Here is a 19,767-nt window from a genome sequence, read left to right as displayed (position 1 = left end):
GTGTGATGCCAAGGGGAAGAAGGAGCTGGTCACACCCGATGTAGGGTGGTGAGAGATGCCAGTGGGAAACAAGTCACCCACAACAGGCCAGACTAGCTGCTCTGCTGTCTGACGGGAGCAGGGCTGGTGACTGGGAGCTCAGGCAGTAACAGCTGTCTTCAGTGCCCCCCACCCCTGGTCCCCTACCCTTCACCTCTGTCTCCCAAGGCTGCTCATGGGAATGGCCGGGGATTTCGTTCCAGCCTCGCAAACATACTTGGCTGGAGGAGCTGGAGATGTGATGGTCTCATTTGGTCACAGGCCGGGAGCTGGAGGTAAATGCTCCTCTCCCTCAATAGGGAAATCTTGGAGGTACAGTCCATTTTATCCCCAGGGTTCCCCAAAGGACCCGAGCTGTTGGCTCCGCATGGGGATTAACTGGCTTGGTAATACTTCCTTCCCTTCCCTCCCTTTCCACTCCCCCGTGCTGTCTTCCAGGAACTGTTCCCAAATAAACCACCGGAGCTCCTTGTCTCTGGGTCAGCTTCTGGGAAACAGCCTAAACCAAGACAATGCTTAGTACCTCCCTAGGGCCTTGATAGAAGAAGCTCCCATGAACTGATCTTCAAGCTACATTTTTGTTCACATTGCAATGGCCATTCTCTTCATTAGAACTCCTTTAATGCAAGTGATAATAATCCATCTCCAACTAGTTTCAGCAAAATATAATTTTCTTGTTTTATGCATGTGGCAAGTAGCAGGTAGACCTTGGGTTCAGAACAACTATGTCCTGCTGCTCAAATGATGTCAAAGGAACCTGCCCTTCGCCATCTCTTTGCTCTGCATTTCAACCATTCAGGAAGCATTCACTGAGCACCTACTTTGTTCTGGGCACTGCTCCTTTCTCTCTGTGGGTTTCCTTCTCAGGCAATAATAAAGATGGCCACGAGAAGCTCCAGGCTTTCATCCTGCCAGCTCAGCAACTGTGGGAGAGAAAGGGCTCCAGCGGAAGTCTCATGGCTGACTCTCCTTGGCACAGATCAGGTCCCCTGCCCATCTCTGAGCCAATCACTGTGACTCTGGTTGGCTGGGCTGGGTCACATGCCTACCCTTGCTGCCAGGGAGTGTGGTCAGCCCCTTTGAACCACAAGGACTGGGAATGGAGGAGGGAGGCTCTCCAGAGGGAAATCAGGCAGACAGGGACAATGGATGCCTATTACAGTTTTAGGGCGAGCACTTCACCATTTGTCGAGCTATGTGGGTTCTAAGATGTGTCAGATGGACCCCTGATGGATGGAGATTCTCAAACATCTGTAACACACAGCAGAATGGGGCACATGCCTTAGGAATGGACAAAGTGTGTGGAAAAGTGGGAGATTACTCCTAGCTTGGCCAATCAAGGAAGGCCTTCTAAAAAGGGGGCGTTTACCTAGACATTGATGGCAGTCGGGCACAGAAATGTTAGCTGTTAGGACTTGAGAGTCAGACCAAGGAGTTCAAATTCTAAATTGAACCAGCTGAAAAGGACCATGCATTGATCTAGTTGTTAAAATTGAAGTGGGCTAGCTCGGAAGAGCCTGCTGGGGAGACTGCAGGGGCTGGCATTTCCTGTAAGCCCCGCCCACACCTGCAGAGGGGTATGCCCTCCCATCTGCACGTGGTGCCCTGAACTGCTAGAGGCTGTGTGTGCAGAGAGGCTGGGGAAAAGTCAGGCTGGGGCAGCCGCACTCCTTGGCATTGGCCCACGCCCGCCCTAGAAATAGCCTCCCACCTAAACTAAGAATAGGAATTCCTGCCTGGCTGGCAGGAATGAATGCCGGTTTCTCAAGGAGGGAAGGGCCTGAGAACAAAACCCAGCGTGTGGGTTGGGCCGTCCTTTGTATTTCTTTGTGAGGTCACTTGGGAGCCGCACCCACGTCAGGCCATCGATCCTGCCCTGAGACCCAGACAAGGTGATCTGGCCAAGATGGCAGCCTCGGAGGCCACTCCTGGGCCCCAGAGGTCCTGGGCTCTCAGCCTCGGGCGCCTCCTGCCCCCTGGGAGAGGTGACTGCCCATCTCTTGTGTTCTTGATGCTGGGCAGGGGCGGAGGCACTTGGTGGCCAGCTGAAACGCTGAGAAGCCGAGGGAGAGGGGATTGAGAAGGTAGGAGGCCGGGGTCCCATGGCAGCTTTCCCCAGAGTCACCCAGCTCACAGCCCTCTCTGTTCCAGGCAAAATCCTCTTCCGGAGAAGCCACATCCGGGATGTAGCTGTGAAGAGGCTGAAGCCCATTGACGAGTACTGCCGGGTAAGCGTGCGCCTGCAGGTGGGGGAGGGGCCGGCCAGCCAGCCACAGAGTCTGTCTGTCTGTCTGTCCGTGGAGGAGCACCATCTGTCCCAAACCTTCTGCTGTGGTCTAGCACGCCTGGCATTTCCGGGCCAGGGAGGTGGGTCTGAGTGTCCCTCAGGGAGGGGTCACTTGTGACTGGGCCACTCTTTGGGGCACAAGGGCCTTGGGATCACGCTGAGACTTGACTTTTTTCAGGACACGCCTGTGTTTACAAAACGCTATTTTAAATCACTTCCACGGGCTTGGGAGTACGGGGTCTCCTGCTGAAGGGAGATGTTCTGTATGTGACATTTTGCTGGACACAGGGGAGCTGTTGCTTTGAATTCCTTTTGGGACCAGAGTTGTTGGAATCAATTCTGAGTTCAATAGCATCTGAAAGTTCTGAACTGCATATTTGTTTATTCACAGAAGTCCTGATGGTTTCGGATGTTTATGTACACATTTTTACCCGTGCCAGTGCTCACGCTCACACACACACACACACACAGGCGTGTGTGCACTCACTCACAGTGCATGAAAACAGCCAATGCCAATGAAGAGATGAAACAGTGACAGCGATGTCATGAAGAAGACCCCGTTTGTCTTTCTAGACAAGAGCCTAGACTAGCCTAGCCTTCAACGAGAGCCCAGGACCCCTGCAGGGAAAATGCCAGGCGCCCACTTCGTTGGCCTTGACACATGGCCTCTGGATGGCGAGGCTGCCTGGGTTCAGAATCCTCACTAGCTCTGTGAACTTGGGCAAGCCACTGAACTTCCCAGAGCCTCAGTTTCCACATCTGTGTGATAGGGAGACTAGTAGCTCCACAGAAGGTAGTCATGGGGAGGAAAGCAAGTGACACAGGCCAGCAAGTGCAAGCACGGGAGGAGGCAGTCAGCCAACGCCAGCTTTGGATTATTATTACTACAAGGCATAAACAATTTAATGTTCCCACTGGCTTTCGTGGAGATAGGATTTCTTAGTTAAATGAAACCTGTGAGCTGGAATTGAATCCCACTGCCTCCCCACAGGCTCTGTGACTCTGGGCAAGCTAGTCTACCTCTCTGAGGCCCAGGTTCCTTCATCTGTGAAACAGGGTAAAGACAGCTCCCTCGCAGGGCTCCTGAAGGGGGCTGGACGGGAGAATGTGTATCACAGTGTTTGTCGCTTCTCAAATGCTGTGTCCCTGCACAGAGCTGTGGCTGTAGGGTCTGTCCATTCGCTAATACTTTATGATTCAGAAACACTATGCTGAGCAATAAAAGTGTTTAAGTAAGAAGCAAGTTGTTAATGTCCTAACTGGTGTTCCCAAGCCGATAGGCAGACGAGCACTCCCATGGAGTCTCCATGAACCCAAGTTTCAGTTTCATGACTGAGTCAATCATACTTGGTCACATTTTCTGCTGTAACCTAAAAAGAATTCCCAGTGATGAATTCCCTTATGCGAGAGGCTCCTCTTCTTCGGATCAATATTCATTTTTCTCTTTAAAGGGCATTTGCCATTTCCAGTTCAATTGATGGCTGCCGCCTGAGCTTTTATTTCTCCTTATATCTTTCCCAAGAAGTTAAATAAATGGGCACAGACCGGGGAGGAGGGGGCGAAGGGCTGGGGAGGCCTCTCCCAGCTGGGGATTTATGGCTCACATCAGCCTGGGAGGCTCCTGGAGCCCGAGGCATCTGCAGTCTTGGGTCCTGGGCCATCCGGAGGAGGAAACCGATAACATCTTATCTCCAGGGATCAGGCTTTGAACAGGACTCCTGAATCAGGATGAGTTTCAGGGGGGCTCTGGGGCTCCAGTGCTGCTGCTGCTGGCCGGGGGCGCCATTTAAGTGGGGTCTGCAAGAGGCAGGGCCTCCTAACCTGATTAACACAGACAGGAGCTGCTCAGAGCCAAGTCGGTTTCGGCAAGCAGCTAGCCGTCTCACAGGCTGTAATTTACTCTGAGAATGGCAGGGGGGCAGGTCAGTGCAGAAGTGACCTTTAATTCTGCCGAACTAGAAAGCTGGAATCTGTGGTCTCGTTGTCGGAGACCTTGGGATGACCTTGGAATGGTCATTAGGGATAAGCCAGAAATAGTCCTTAGCCACCCCCACCCCAGCATTGCATGTCGCAGCTCTGCCTCCCAATGGTCCAGTCTATGGCCATTCGGGATCCAAGTTTCGCTCAATATCACTGGCCCCTCCGTGAATCCCATGGTCAGTGCCATATGCACTCTGCTCCATGGCCAGCCCTTCCCTTATCCATGTCTGTCCTGGGACACACTGCTGGAGTTTTTATTTCAAATACCCTGCATATGCAGCCATGCTTTGCTGGCCAGCATCTTCTTTGGGCTCCTAGACAGCGTGGACTCCTGGGCCGGGATTTGCTGGGGATTCAAGGGCACCCAATACTGTGAAGCTGGCTCTGCACCTCGAGCAGCCAGCTCCCTTGCCAGGACTCAGACGTGGAAAGTCTGACTGTGCGGTAGACCTCCCCAGACTTCAGGCTCCCTGCCCTCGCGGGCCAGCCAGTCCCTCTGCCCAAAGGTGGTTTCACAGCCCAAATCTCAGTGTTAATTTTAAACGTATATGGAGCAGATTGGATGAGCGTCACGGAAAATTGACCGAGCACCAGCCGGGTGATTGTTTTATGTGGCACTTGAGGGCTGGGTGTCTATCAAGAGGGGTTCCAAAGGCATTTCTTTAACTCCATAAATTAATTTAATGGGCAACACGGTTATGCGGTTAATATTTAATGGTTCTGTGGCCTCAAAAAGTCGAAGACTTTCATCTCACTAACAAGCATGAGCTATACTTTAGGGGCTGGGACTAACAGTTGTGAAAGTGATTCCATTTGCGTGTGAAATACATCTTTGCAGTGTTTGTCTGTGGGATAAAATAAATATCCTGGGGCAGGGGGTGGGTGGGGGGCAGTGAGAGGCAGTGTTTGAGAATGATCAACTCACCCTTTGCCATGGTAATGACGTTTACACAAGTCTCCATTTCCTGATGGGTGCAACTAGAAATTTTTTTTTTTCTTTTTCCCAAAAAGCTAAGATTGCTTCTATTATTCTGCTGTCCAAGAGAGACTTGCTTTCAGGATCAATGGCTTTCTTTGTGGGAGGGATGAGGGGTTGGTTGTAGTCAGACTGGGGGAGAGGGGGGTCAGCCCTGAAGGGGTAAGGATCTCTCCCCACCCCACCCCTGACTCTCTGCACCTCCCAGACTCATTCAGTTTTATCCCCCACTTTCCAGGTTTGAAAACTGAGACTATCTGGGGGTGGTGGTTCTTAGTCCCGGGCATCTCCCTCTCACCATGCATGGCCCGTCATTGGGTCTCACCTTAATAAAGAGAAAAATTCATGTCCCAACCAAAACACACTCCTTGAAGAAGCACCAGAAGCTTCCTGTTATACTCAATCCTAGATACAGGGAGACTGACTTCTTGTGGCCTCATTCTAAGAGTGTTGCTGGTAGGGAGACTGAGGCAGAGAGCAAAGACTGATGCATTCATGCCTTTCAAGTTGGCTGGTACTCTGGGGAAACCAAGTGATAGTATGTCTCCATCTCTGTTAGTCCATATACCAAGGAAAAGGATTTCTAGCCTGAAATAAAACTGATTGTGTCCCTTTTCTCCTTGAAGACCCTTAGAGGAGCCCCATTGCCCATAAGAACCCGTGAGGGGCTTGGCCGGGCCCTCTGTGGGCTCGTCCGAAGTGCTGCTCAGGCCTCAGCATCTGCCTATCCTCCGCGCCCTGCAGTCCAGTCCATCGGAAGTGCCGCCGTTCCCAACTAGCCAGAGTCCCAAGCTGCCACCCTTTGCCCCTGCTAGTCCTTTTCCTGGGGATTCAGCTCCCATGGTGCCCCTTCTAGAAGCCCCCTGGGTTCCCCAGGGAAAGCTGAGCACCCTGCTGTGAAAACTGTGCATGCCTCCAGACAGGACACCAATCCTCTGTAGGAGGACAGTTTCTGTGTGTCCACCTTTTCCAGACCTGGAGCTCCTTGAGGACCACACTTTTTTCTTTGTGTCTTCAATAACAAGCAGGAAGCCCGGCCCCACGTAGGTATCCAGGCAATGTCTGCCGACAAGATGCAAAGGTCGCACGTGAGCAGAGGACACCTTCCAGGAGGGTGACATGTCCCTGGAGCCCCGATGTACTGGGAGCCCTTGTGACATGGCTTCACGTGCTGCTGTGAATGAGATGCTATTTCCATTTCAAAAGGATTTGCAGCCTGGTCCTTCAAAAAGAGAACTCCTGTGTTTGAGATACTGATTTTCAGAAGTTCCATGAGCCCAGCTTCCTAGGTAGGGATCCAGGAGAAAGAGTCCAGGCAGGCCAGAAGCAGCCCAGGGGTGGGGCTGGGGCAGGGAGTGGGTGGCCGGCTTGGTGGGACTCGAGCCCCCTGTGCCATGCCCCCTCCCCCCACCCCCTGCCCTTGGTCACTCAGCTTTTGCCCAGATTTCCATTGATTAGAAATCAAAATGATGTTCCTAAAAAGAGGACAACGTTTGATCCCATGGAAAGAGCAGGATGCCCATGGTTGTTTGGCCAGATGTAAAACATTTCTGCCCTTGGACAGACCTACCCAGAGTGGTAGGCTTCGTGGACATGGTGGGGGGGGGGGTCCCTTCGAAGAAGGTCTGAGGACAGTCTGCCTAGGGGCCCCTCCCATGCCACTGCACTGGAGAAACCAGGGTTGTGTTGGCAGCATCTGGGTGGAGGTCTCAGAGGCACACAGCCAACCTCTGTCTTATCTGAATCTGTGTCTTCTAGAAGGATGACACGGTGCAAATGGTGGCCCATGTCGCTGGCTCTCAGAAAACCGTGTGGGGCAGGCCAGGATCTAGAGACCTCAGGGCAGTTTAGGACTGGGGAAGGGGCACTGGAAGGACTACCTGATGGCAAACCTGGGTAGCTCTTTAGTACTTCCTCACCAGTCTCCCCCAGCCCTAGGCACCCTCTGCCCTCAGCTACTTCCCTTGCCTTATTTCTCCAGATCTGCTCTTAGCCAGCTCACGATCGCCCTGGGCCACAGAATGGCAAGGTCAGAAGGGGATTGAAGTCAGCTCAGCTTACATAGGGTGGGGGCCTGCGTACCCTAAGCAGCCCCATGGGGCAGCGGCCCCCTCCCTAGATGCTGAGGGCTGGGAGGTCATGCTCATTCCAGCTCTTCCCACCTAGCCTGAATCGAAAGGCTCAGTCGGATTGCATGATGGGTCAGACATGGAGTTCACTCCTAGTGGTGCTGTTTGCAGTGCTGGAGCCTTGGACTGTTAGAGCTGGAAGAAGTTTCAGAATGTCTGTGGCCTGGATATGTCCCAGCTGTGTTCCGTGGGCTGTTAGTAGAAATTGTTGGACGACCTGCTCCATAATCAGAGACCTGTGGGTAGTGCGGGAGGCAGTACAGATCAGTAGATCAGATGGAGCACAGGCTCTGGACTCAGATGGCCCAAATGAAAATCTTGCTTACTAGCTGTGTGGCCTTGAAAAGTTACTTAACCTCTCTGTGCTTTATTTGCTTCTGTAAAAGTGGAATTAGTCATACCCTTTGAGATGGGTATATAATGTTAATGTGATGATTAAATGAGCCAATCCCCCAGCAAGTCATGATTATTAATAAGTGCTGACCTAAACAAAGCTCTATAGGTTTCTTCCCTGCAGGACTTCTCAGAGCCTTTGCTGTACTAACGAACATGGTGCTCTCCAAGACCAAGGTGGGCATCTACAAGGCATCATTTCACATGTGCCCACAGAATTCATTTTACCTCCTCAAACAGGTGTTCCATGAGATAGTGTGAGATTCCAGAGTTTGTCTACTCTATCCTAGAAGAAATGACAACCTGAGGTGTGAGGTGGGCTCATGTAGCAAGTGTATAAGGACCAGACTGAAACTAGAATCGAGGTCTCCTGACTCCTATCCCAGTGTTCTTTCTAGTTTGCATCACTGCTCTCACCTAAAGAATAATGACAGCAAAGACAATAGCACAACTAAAACTTCCAGAGTGTTTATTCAGTGCCAGGCACTGTGCTAGGCTCTTCCTTGTCATAATCTCACTTAGCCTCTTAACAAATAGGTGCCATATCAAACCCACTATACTGAGCTCAGAGAGGGCAAGCAGCACATTCAGCATCACACAGCCCATGAACGGTAGAGCCAGGACTCAAACCTGTGTCTGGCTGGCCCTGAGGCCCTCAGGCCCAGACTTAACCACCCAACAGCAGAGATCTTGGATGTCCAATGGCAGACTTTTAGGTCTGGAGGTATCCTTGGAAATAGCCACGTATGGCCCTCTCAGAATGGCTGGATTGGGGAGGGGGGTTCCCCAGCTCTGACAGTCATCATCGGCCCAGGCCCTGGGGACAGACTGCTCAGCTTCAAGATCTCCTGCCAAGTGATTTTGGCCAGAGCTGGGCTTGGCGGTGGCGCTGATGGGAGCTGCCCTGAGCTGAGAGCCTCTCGTCAGCCTGAAATCAGGATGAGCCCTCCATGCGGCTCCCTTCAGGGCTCTCTGTTAAGTAAAGATGCCACGGTGGTTCGACCAAAAGGCCTCTTTGTATGAGGCCCTCACGGCCCACACGTCCTCTGCCCCCAGAATGCCAGTCTCTGTCGGCATGAAGAGCCCCTGTGTTCGCTGCTGGGGCTGCGCGAGCCCTTGGCCGGCCAGGGCCTGCGCAGCGGGTGGGTGGCAGTGTGCTAGGCGGGGAGGGCTCGAGTGCTCCAGGCCGGCTGGAGACCTGCCCTGGCTCCCTTCCCTTGTCCTTTCAGGGAGGTCACCCTGGCAGCGAGTCTGCACGCAGCCTGGGTCCCTGGTCATGGTTCCCTCCTGCGTCCTGCCCTGCCCTGCCCTGCCCTGCCCAGCCCTTCGGTTCTGCCAGGGGCCCTTGCTGCACACAGGCCTCATCTCCCCTCTGTCCCTCTCTGTTGTCTCTCTCTCTCTCTCTTTCTGTAGATCTGTCTACGGAGGTCTGTCTCTCTCTCTCTTTGTCTTTCCCCCCACTCTCTATCTTCCTCCTTTTTTCTCCTTTCTCGGTCTTTCTTTTCCCCTTCCCTCTCCCTTTCCTGGGGGAGAAAACAGCACTGGCCATGTAGGTTAGGTGACAACATGGATGCTTTGGGGGGAGTCCGTACCCATTCTACCTTCTGAGCCCAGGGTTTCATTCCGCCCATGAGCACAATAGCCCCAGTGTCTCCGTCATAAACAAAGGCAAGGGTGTCTGCCTCCAGGACAAAATGTCTACCTCCAGCGACAACGTCATCAGACGTGCTCGTGCAAGGGCAGAGGCTGCATCTGACTCACCCCTGTGACCCCCAGCAGGGCCCCATGTCAGAGGCACACACTGAAAAGCCCTCACTGTTTGTCAGATGATTGGGGTCAAGGGGCCTGGAACACAGTTGCCCATTAAATGTTCATTTCCCTTCTTTTTTGTTTCCTGGCCGTTCGTGGGATGGGATGTGTTAGGGACCCTCGGAAAGCCAGGGGCTCTAGAAAGAACAGCTGTGCATTGCATGATGTCTTACCCGCTGTAGTTGGGCCTTATCTTGCCCAGGTGCGGGTATGACATCAAAAAGGACCATCATGGTGGGATGCCTGGCGCTCAGTGCCACACCTGCACCGTTACCTGACCAGCTCAGAGAAGAATTGAGCAGTTGCTTCCCTGTTCCTTAACACTAGACCTCTCTCCTTGCAGCCAAAGACCACATGGGCATTTTTTTCTTTTTTGCCCCATTATCATGTCCCACTACTATTAGATATTGGGCTTTGGCACAGCAAAACCCTTCTTCATTCATTCATTTGAGCGAATACTCGTTGCCTGCCCGCTCTGTGCCAGGCACTCTTCTAGGATCTAGGGACACGCAGGCAACAGAACAGACTCCCAACTGCATGGAGCTTACCTTTGAGCAACTTCTTTCCCACCCTTGACACAGCCTGTGGGCAGGCCACATGGCCTCCCTGAGCCTCCACCTCCTTACCAGTAACATAAGGATGAGATCTGCCCTCAAGAGGACCGTTAGGAGGTTCCCAGTGACTCTGGACATGGAGGCCCCCGCACGCTTGGTACAGGGGAGATGCCAGATTGGGTCATGGCCCCTGAAGCAGCCCCGGTGAAGGGGGGCCAGCGAGGCACAGACACGTTGACAGGCTTCTGTTCAGCTCTCCCCTGACCTGGAGCCTCCTCATGGGCAGTCCTTCGCAAGTCCCACAGGCCCAAGTTTTCCTCTCCCTTCTGTCTCTAGCCCAGAGTTCCCTTGGCCCTGGCCCTCAGCCCTGCTTTGGCAGTGGCCTCTCCTGTCTGTACTAAAGAATCATTCCAGGATCTTCTCTGCACAGGAGTGCAGCGGCCAGGAGCAGGGCTTCACCTGGTTTCACGCTGCCCCTGCCTCCATGTTGGGCAGGTCAGGGGTCCCAGGTGCCCCAGGCTATGAGGTATGGAGTATGCACTGGTCTGGTACACATCAGGAGCTCTGACCATGTCTGGCAGTCACCCGTCACTTTCCAGCAACAGATTCTCAGGCCTCTCTGGGTGACAGGCTCACAGCTGGCCCATGATCTTACCTGGACAGTTACCCCCACATGGTGCCCATCTTCTCCTCTCACTCAAAAAGTCTTTCCTAAAACCCTGCCAATCTTTCTAGGTACTATCCGATTCTGTCACAGTCCCCTGTTGTCCTTGCTAGAATGATCTGCTTGTCGTTAAAAAATTATGCAATCGGTATTTAGAGACGGTGACTATCTGGCGTGTCTAGAATGTGGCTAGTGGGAGATGAGGCTGGTAGAATAAGACCTTGGGTTTTTGGGCTAAGGATCTTGGACTTCCTCTGTGGCCAGGAGAGAATTCTTTCAGGGTTCACACAGAGTGACTAGTTCCTGAGGGCCCTAAGACTTGAGGGCCATAAGGATCAACGGGCATTGTTTTTTGCTTTGTTGGCTGGTTTTTAGTTGGCGAACTGGCTGGTCGAATGGTTGGTTGGTTGAATTGTTGGCTGAATGGTTGATAGATTCATTGGGGTTGACCATTGAGTTATTTTTATTACTTGACTAGTTGGTTAGTAGATTAATTGGCAGGTTGGCTAATGGGTGGGATAGATGGAGAGCTCTTTCATTAGGTAGCTGATTGTTGATTTGTTGATGAGTTGTCTGGTTGGGGCGGCGGCGGGGTGGCTGGCCAGTTGGCTCTGTCATCCACGGCACCGTCCTTGAGCCTCTGCCGTCACTGGCAGCCCAAGGGGACCCTGCTTGGGGCTTTCATCACACCTAATGCCCTTTCTTCCTGTCTTTCCACAGGCACTTGTTCGGCTGCCTCCCCACATTTCACAGTGTGAGGAAGTCTTTCGGTTCTTTGAGGCCCGACCAGAGGATGTCAACCCCCCAAAAGAGTAAGTGGTAGTTCAGGCCTCTTCTTTGTGCCTTGAGGTGTGGACAAAAGTGGAGGGCAGCCTGGAGAGGCTCAGGATGTGGGGACACAAGGAAAGGGAGAGATGGGCCAAAGGTATACGGACCATTGTTCCCCAGACTCTGAATGCCTTGACCTCATTTCCCTTGACCCCAGGGCTGGCAAGTGAGGGTGTCTGTGCATTTGGGGGACAGGTTTCCCCACACACTCTTTCTAGCTCCCAGGTTACTGTAAGGAGCAGTTGAGGTGAAAGAAAGTCTAACGGTCCCTCTGCTCAGATGTCCAGGGTTGACCATCGTTAGTAGCTGTGTTTACGGAGGAGGTAACTGAGGCCCAGTGAGTTTAGGTGATTGTCCGAAGTCACATAGCTGGTTGGGTGTGTGACAGGCAGGAGGCTCTAACCCAAATCTTTGATTCCTAGTAGTCCGGTGCTGGCTGGTATTTCCACGTTTGGGGAGAAATGGGGAACCAAGCAGGTGTCTCTTCTCTCTGGAATAAGAATGCTCTGGGTCTGGTGGTCAAGAAGATCCACCCGGTCCTGCCGGTTTCTCACCCATACGACCAGGCTCCTCTGTGAGGGCCGCTCTCTCTTGCTCAGAACAGTTCCCTAACAAGACTGGGTTCTCGGTGGAGACAGAACTCTGGTTTCCACCAGGAGCTGATGCACAGAAGAGGGCAGACAGGGAAGGGTGTTGGCTGGGGAGAAGGTGGGGGTGCGAGAGATCACATCCCTCAACATCTCTTTTCCCCTAAAATCTCAAAGTACAAGGATGGGTGGCTGAGAGGCAGATGGGGTAGGTACTGCAGGGGGAAGGGAAAGAATAGTACGAAGGAATGACCTGGGGCAGGTGGGAGGAGGCCAGAGGCCATCTGGGGATGGGGAGGAAAAGCCTGAAGACAGGGTGTGTGTTGAATGGCTCTTAGGGCACCATTGACGGCACTGAGTGTGTGGTCTGCACATCCGAACATGGCAGTCCTGCCGGGAGGGACCCTTCTCTTTCTACTTGTACTAGAGGACTCAGAGCCTAAAATAGCCTGGGCCCTCGGGGGAGAAAAACCTACCAGCCCAGAGGCTTGCCATCTCTCTGAGGGCTGCCTTGGGCTTAAGAAACGAGCAAATGCCACAGACCATCAGAAACGCATCAGTGACGGGTTCACAAGGTAGACTCGAGGAAAGCCACAGAGACTAGGAGGAGTTCACGCCCCACCTCTGCTGCTGACTGGCCACACAGCCTTGGGGCAGGTCACTCCGTGGCTTCCCTGAGCTTCATTTCCCTCCTCTGCCACAAAGGGACCGGGATGAGTCCCTGCTCTGGCTCCCTCCAGCGATTATCCATGAAACTCAGAGGACATGAGGGCTGGGCCAGAGCTTCGTCAACAATGAAACGAGACAGAAAAGCGTGCTCTCGCCAGAGGGAGAAGCATTGCCCTCGCTGCACCTGCTGTGTCGGGCTCACGAGAGGGGACTCGTGTATTCTTATCCCCACATTACAGATGTGGAAACAGGCTCACAGCAGCAGCCTGAACTTGAACCCAGATTTTTCAGGTTCATATAGAGGCCCATACTCTTTCCACAGCTCCCACCTGCCCTCCTGGTTTGGGAGGAGTCAGGGGGACGGTGGTCCCGAGCCTCTCTGTGTCCCTCTCCGTCCTCCCCTGTCTGTGCTCCTGCCTTAGCCATCCTCACTCTCCCAGGGCAGAGGAAGGCTCCAGAGACCCCAGCAGTGGCCCTGGTCCATCCGTCTTTGATGGTCTCTCACAGCCTCCCCTTTCTTTTCCGCTTCCTTCCATGGGGAGAGAAGAGGTGTCCCTCCCCAGGCGATTGTCACTGAAGTCCCATGTGATCACTTGACCCCCAGAGGGGAAAGGGATACTGCTGTCAGGTGAAGCAGCTAGTGCATCGCCACAAAATCACTGACCCTGCCCTTGATCCGCGCCCCTCTGCCCTGTTCTCTGCCAGTCAGCTGCGTAAATTTGTCCTGTGTCACCTCCCCACCTCTGCACTCATGGCAATAGGTTAGCCTTTTGCTCCCCTCCAGAAGGCCCTCAGGAATGATGCCAACCAGGCGTGGGGAGACAGTGGTATATTGGTGAGGCAGTGGGCATGGCTTTGGGGTCTGGGGTCAAGGTCTGCCACTCTAGGCTGTGTCTCTGGTCATTGGCTCCACTTCTCTGTGTTTCTGTTTTCCCATCCCTAACACATGATAACATGGGACTCATCGAGTGGTCCAGAGGGCTGACAGGTAACAAGTGCATGAAGACAACCTGGTCAGGGCTACTGGCCTTAGGTACTACTCTGCAATCTTGTTCATGGAAGCTTGTAGAGCAGAAAGGAATGTGACCCAGTGCTTACTCTCCGCTGCAGGGGAAAGCATTTGCCTCCAAGTCACCATGTCAGGGGGCTTATTGGCCTCTTTCTTGAGGGGCTACTGGCCACCTGGGCTGGCTCACAGCTGGTCTGGCAAGAGATGGCCTGAGACCAGGAAGCCCTCCAGCATGAGACAGGCCTCAGGCTCCAGAAGTAGGGTCAGCTGTGGACAGACAGTTCTGAAGGGTTTCTCTTCCCTGGGCCCTGCTCAACCTCCAGGAGCTGCCAAGAGGGACGCATGTTCCAGACCACAGTGTGCCTGCCGTTAGAGCCCAGACCCGTCGGTGACCCGGGCCTGACAGGCTGACGATTCATCAGCCCAGAGCCTGCACCCCCCTCCCTCAGAGCCGCCTCATACACCTCCCCCTCCATCCTGAAACATAAACACAGGCTCAAGTAACAGTGTATTTTGACTCAGGGGCGACTGTACAGCGGCTTATCAAATTATCAAAGCCTGTGGATTTAATTGGAATTTTGCAGATAACCCCCTGGCTCTTTCAAGTGTGAGGCCACAGGGGCCCTGCGGGTGTTCACAGGGCCTGGGGCGGGGGCCTGGGTCCCATTTCTGTCTTGCTGGGAAGGCAAGGCTGTGGCAGCCCAGCCTTGATGGGGGAGGCGGACCAGGCCCGAGCTCCCCGGCTTTGATCCCAGGCCGCTGGCTGGCTTCTGTGGGGGAGAGCCCAGCCCTTTTCTGAACTGCTAGCCTCGCTCTCAACCCCAGCCCCACACAGAAAGGATGTCCCTTGAGGACGGACCCTTCAGGTGAGCCTGACCCAGCACAGCCGTGGTGGCGCCCCGTCTTCACGTGGCCCCTAGGAAGGCAGCTCCCGTTCTCCCGCCTCCCACCATAAACACACATGTGGGCTGCGGCTGGGCTGGCCCCAAGCCCCGGCATACATGCATCCCTTCCCTCCACCCTGCCATCCACTCAGCACACCCGGGGGGTACTCCCTTCAGAGCGTTTCCAGACTCTGACTGCCTCTCACCGTCTCCCCTGCTGCCACCCTGAGCCACCCTATCTCCTGTCCTCCTCTGGATTCTGGCCTCCTGACCAACCTCCCTTCCTCTCCCCTCGCTCTCTAGGGTCCATCTTCAACATTTCGGAAGGAAGGGTCATTTAGAAAGATCCGTCGGATCATGTCGCTCCTCTCCTCAAAGTCCTCCGTGCCCCCCATGTCCCTCAGAGTCAGGGCCCCCTTGGCCTGGCCCTCCCTGCCCTCGGACGCCACCCTCTGCTGCTCCCCCGCCTGACTCCTCCCCAGCCACACTGGCCTGCCGGCTGCTGCCTGCACCTGCCAGCGGTGTTCCTGCCCTGGGGCCTTTGCACTGGTTCTTGCCCCTGCCTGGGCCATGTGGCCCCTCTCCGAGTGAGCCCCTTGGCCTGTTCCCACACCTCCTTCCAGTCTTTCCTCACAGAGCTGCTCGGCAGGGCAGGCCCCGGCCTTCTGCTAAAATCCACCCAGTGCTTGCCCTCCCCTTCCAGGCTTCGTCCTTCCTCATGGAGAATGAATCACCACTCACACGTGGCCCATTCACTCATGGCGCTCTTGGTCCCTCTCCCTGGGACGTCGGTTCTGGGGAAACGGTAGTGCAGAGTACCCGTACTCTTCGCACTACATCCCCAGCGCCCGGAGCAGATGCTCAGAACGTCTGCCAGAGGAAAGACTGATGGTTTAGCCTTCATTAGAGTCTTACACGGGAGACAGACCGTGACGTGATTCCACAGAGGAGATCAAGGCCCAGACAGCCGCCATAGCTTACCTAGTCAGCCGGCCGGCAAGCAGCAGGGCCAGGATCCAAACCCGGGGCAGGCTGGCTTCAGGCTGACACATCCAACCCAGCCCTAACCTATCACTCCGCTCAGGCTTCCTAAGTCGGGCCCCTCCTCAAAGCACCCCCTTCTGGTCCTCAGCTGGCCAGGGCACATGGAGACCCGCCTTGGCCCCTTTGACTGTTCTTTTCTTTTTTAAGATTTTATTTATTTATTTGACAGAGAGAGTGAGAGAGCACACAAGCAGGGGGAACAGTGGGGCGAAAGAGGGAGAAGCAGACTCCCCACCGAGCAGGGAGCCTGATGCAGGGCTTGATCCCAGGGCCCTGGGACCGCGCCTCGAGCCGAAGCAGATGCCCAGCCATCTGAGCCACTCAGGCACCCCAACAGCTGTTTTCTTTTTGAGGATGATGTGTTCTTGGGAAGCCCAGTGGTTGAATAGGAATGTGCACATGTGTGTGTGTACATGTGTGTACATATGCACGTGTGTGTTTGCATGAGTGAGTGTCTTCATGGGGAGCAGAAAGAAAAAGAAAGATGTTACCTTTATTGGTTACTTCCTCTGTACTCTCTGTATTATCTCATTTAAATTTCAGCCTCCCCCCCAACCGCCTGCCCAGCTGAAGTCAGTACTGTTGTCCCTATTTAGCCCATAGGGAAACAGAGGCCCTGGCGGTACATGGCTTGCCCCAGGTCACACAGCTGAGAAGCAGGGGAGGCAGGCCTTGGACAGGTCCACCTGCCTGAGAATAGGGGGCACCATTCTGTCAGCCACCACCCCACCCCACCTGCCAGACACACACGCGCACACACCCCTTGGGAGGGAACTGAGCATCTCTCCCTCCAGCCCCCGGCACATGGCCCCAGAGTAACGAGGGGTCAGTGGGCAGGGTGGGCAAGACAAGCTAGTGATGATGTTTCTTAGTCTCCTCTCTGGGGACTCTGGGGCAGCTGTGTGGCTGGCTTGGGTAGGGATAGCCTTAGTCACCAAACCCTGAAGGAGGCAGAGAAAGACGCACCCCTGGAGCTCAGGGGAATTCAGTGCAAGACAAATTCTGGGTTAACCCTGACAAGCCCCTGAGCCCAGCTTCCACCCCCGCAGTGCCCAAGGTGACCCCAGGTGGGGTCCTGGGGCGACACCTGCCCTTTCTGCCATCGCGGGCTTTGCTATGTTGGAGCCAACCTCCCACCGCTGGAGGACCGATCCCCTGCTGGGATGGAGGAGCTGGGGATCAGCTGGTCTGGCTTCCACAGGTGCAGGAGGCCCCCTGAGCAGTGGGCACCTGTGCTCTGATTCCCATGGGGTGTCCGTGATGGCGAAGCGGGGGCTAAGGGTGTCTGTGATGGCGAAGCGGGGCTAAGGCAGGCCCAGGCTGGCTTGGTAGGACTTTCAGAGTCCTTAGCCATGTGACCCAGCAAATACTTCTTTTCACAAATCTTAATTCTCACCCAACTGAAAGAGTGAACCCAAAGGCTCTCGAGGGGACCTCCATGAGGCCTGTCTTTAGAGTCCTTGGCTGATGCATATTTCTGTTGGAAAGGGTCAAACCCGTAGGGAGAGGTCCAGCCCCATGAGGAAACCCCCCACCCCCAGCAAAGGCCTGTCACCTGCCTTTGCATCTCTCTGGCCTCCTGAGCCAACAACCCTGCCCTTATTCTCAGTCTCCTGTCACCAGAGTGCAGCCAGCTACTGTCGGCCTCCAAACCCGTGCCCTGCTATCCCCTCCACCTGAAGCAGTGCCCTGCCCCCCCCACCTGCCACAGGACTGAGTCCCACTTTCCAGAAAGCCCCACCTATAGGCCACCCCCCGGCTGCCACGGGAGCTGCACTGACTATATCACATGGGTCTGTTCCTGGGTCTGTCCCACCACAGGAGCCCACGTTTCTTGGCCCGGCTCTTGTAAGTGTGGACAGAGCTACACCAAAGTTGAGGCCATTTGACAAAATTGTCAGTAAAACTGTCCACAGTCGTAGGAGCAAAGTGAAGAAATTCTTGACCCCTCTGGGGTCACTGGTCTGGGTTCGGGGCCAGCTCTGCCTCTTGCTTCTCTGTGCCTCAGTTTCCTTATCTGTAGAGTGGGAATTGCGATGGTGCCCACGCCCAAGGGTCGTGAGGAGGTTGGCAGTCTGGCACACAGCGAGGTCAGCTGGGGCTTGCATCCTCCTCACGCGGGGAGGGAGGGCATGGCCGCGAGACGCTGTCCCTCACGGCCTCAGGGCTGCATTACATCTCTCTTGTGCCTCCCGACTACAGCTGACCCTCTGCTCGCCACCCAAGCCCACAGCAGGGTGAGCATACATACATTTGGACCTCCTGTGAAGGAGGGCAAAACAGAGGCCAGGCTGGGCTGCTGGCTTCTCTCTTGTCACACGCTTTGCATCCCACGCGTCCGGCTGCTGGCAGCCTGCAGCCTGTGGCCAGCAGGGCTCACGCTTACACAACAGCACCGGGGGCATGTGGCGGGGCCACGAGGCGGGCTGAGGGGCTCCTGCCCCCCGCCGCTCTGTCTCAGCTCTAGGCTCAGGCCTGTCTCCTCAGCCTATTTTTTCCCACGGAGCCTGGCAGGATCCTGGTCAAGGTCTTGAACTTGCCTGGGAGGAGCAGAGCCTTGCTAAACAGGTTTTTGTCCAGCCCCAAGGCCACAGACCTATCCCCTGTCTCAGACTGGAACAATGGCCCAGTGTTTGGAGGGACCTGGCCTACAAGGTTGTGGGCCCACGGCCAGATTGGGTCAGAACTGTCCTTGCCCCAGCCTGCCCAGAGTGCCGGCTTCTCGCCTGGGAGTCCTCCTGGGGATCCCTGCCACTGCCATGGGGCAGTCAGGCAGACCCGTGAGAAAGGGAGACTGTCCCACCAGCAGGCCTGCCCTGCGCAGAGGTCAGGGCTTGGGTCTCGAGTGTGGGCTGATGGAGAGAGCGCTGAGCAGGGGTTCCATGAATGGAGGACAGGGCAAAGCAGAGGCAGGCAGAGGCTTGGGGTTGTGGTGGGCGTGAAGGCAGACCCAAGAAAAAGCACTCCTCTGGAGGGGCTCCTGGCCTCCCTTCCCAGTTATATCTTGGAAGGGATGGAGGCCATGCCTGCCCCTTCCCCCCAGGGAAAACAGAGGCCAGGAGGACAGAAGGGACTTTGCCAGCCCTGCCTCAGGGGCCCAGACAGGACGGCTCTGAGAATCTGAGGAGGCTTCTCCCGGGGGCACCCCTGTCCTTAGTCCCAGTTGAATTCCACGTCAGGCCCACCCAGGAGGTAGGCTGACTGCTTTGCTCAGTGTTTGACTCCTGAGTTAGAATCCAGACTCCGCTGCTGATGGCAGGTGACCTTGGGGAGGAGCCTGCTCTGTGAGTCACACCTGCCTTCCCAGGAGTGGAGAAAAATTAAATGGGATGATGTGTGTGGAGCACACAGTAGCTGCTTCCCTTCTCTCCTTTTCCCTGGGAAGCAAAGGGAAGGTTGTGCCAAAAGCCCTGGAGAGAGGGTCTCTGCAGTGCTCCCCTCCTCAGCATGTGTCCACTGAGCACCTACTATGTGTCAGGACATCATGGACTGATGGACTTAAGGCTCAAGACTGCCACTAGGTCGAAATTTTTAACAGAGTGAAATTAACTCCAGAGAGGGACACCTGGGTGGCTCAGTCGTCAGGTGTCTGCCTTCAGCTCAGGTCATGATCCCTGGGTCCTGGAATGAAGCCCCGCATTGGGCTCCCTGCTTAACAGGAAGCCTGCTCTTCCCTCTCCCACTCCTCCTGCTTGTGTTCCCTCTCTCACTGTGTCTCTGTCAAATAAATCAATAAAATCTTTAAAATAAAATAAACGAACTCCAGAGACAACAGTCAGAACACCCAGCTCTGCTTTGGCCTTGAATAAATCACTCCCCACCTCTCCAGATCTGTGAAATCCTCTGCATCTGTGAAAGTGGCCAACGATACCCATGTCATGGTTCATGGGTGCTAATGCCTGTACGTGCCTCGAG

General features: G+C 54.8%; 1 protein-coding gene across 1 annotated transcript in view; it reads left to right on the top strand.

Annotated features, from left to right (window-relative positions):
- LOC111145273 (SH3 and PX domains 2A) overlaps positions 1-19,767 on the top strand; it is a 227,328-nt gene that overhangs the window by 112,130 nt on the left and 95,431 nt on the right. Inside the window, exons 4-5 of the mRNA XM_022500089.1 lie at positions 2,191-2,267; positions 11,552-11,643. Of these exons, the coding sequence (XP_022355797.1) occupies positions 2,191-2,267; positions 11,552-11,643 (169 nt within the window). The remainder of the gene's footprint in view (positions 1-2,190; positions 2,268-11,551; positions 11,644-19,767) is intronic.

The sequence above is a fragment of the Enhydra lutris genome, unplaced genomic scaffold (assembly GCF_002288905.1).
Source record: "Enhydra lutris kenyoni isolate GAN:26980312 unplaced genomic scaffold, ASM228890v2 scaffoldscaffold12, whole genome shotgun sequence".
In the NCBI taxonomy this organism is placed as follows: Eukaryota; Metazoa; Chordata; class Mammalia; order Carnivora; family Mustelidae; genus Enhydra; species Enhydra lutris.
The sequence above is the reverse complement of the archived record's forward strand: the minus strand, read 5'-3'. Positions and strand labels throughout refer to the sequence as shown.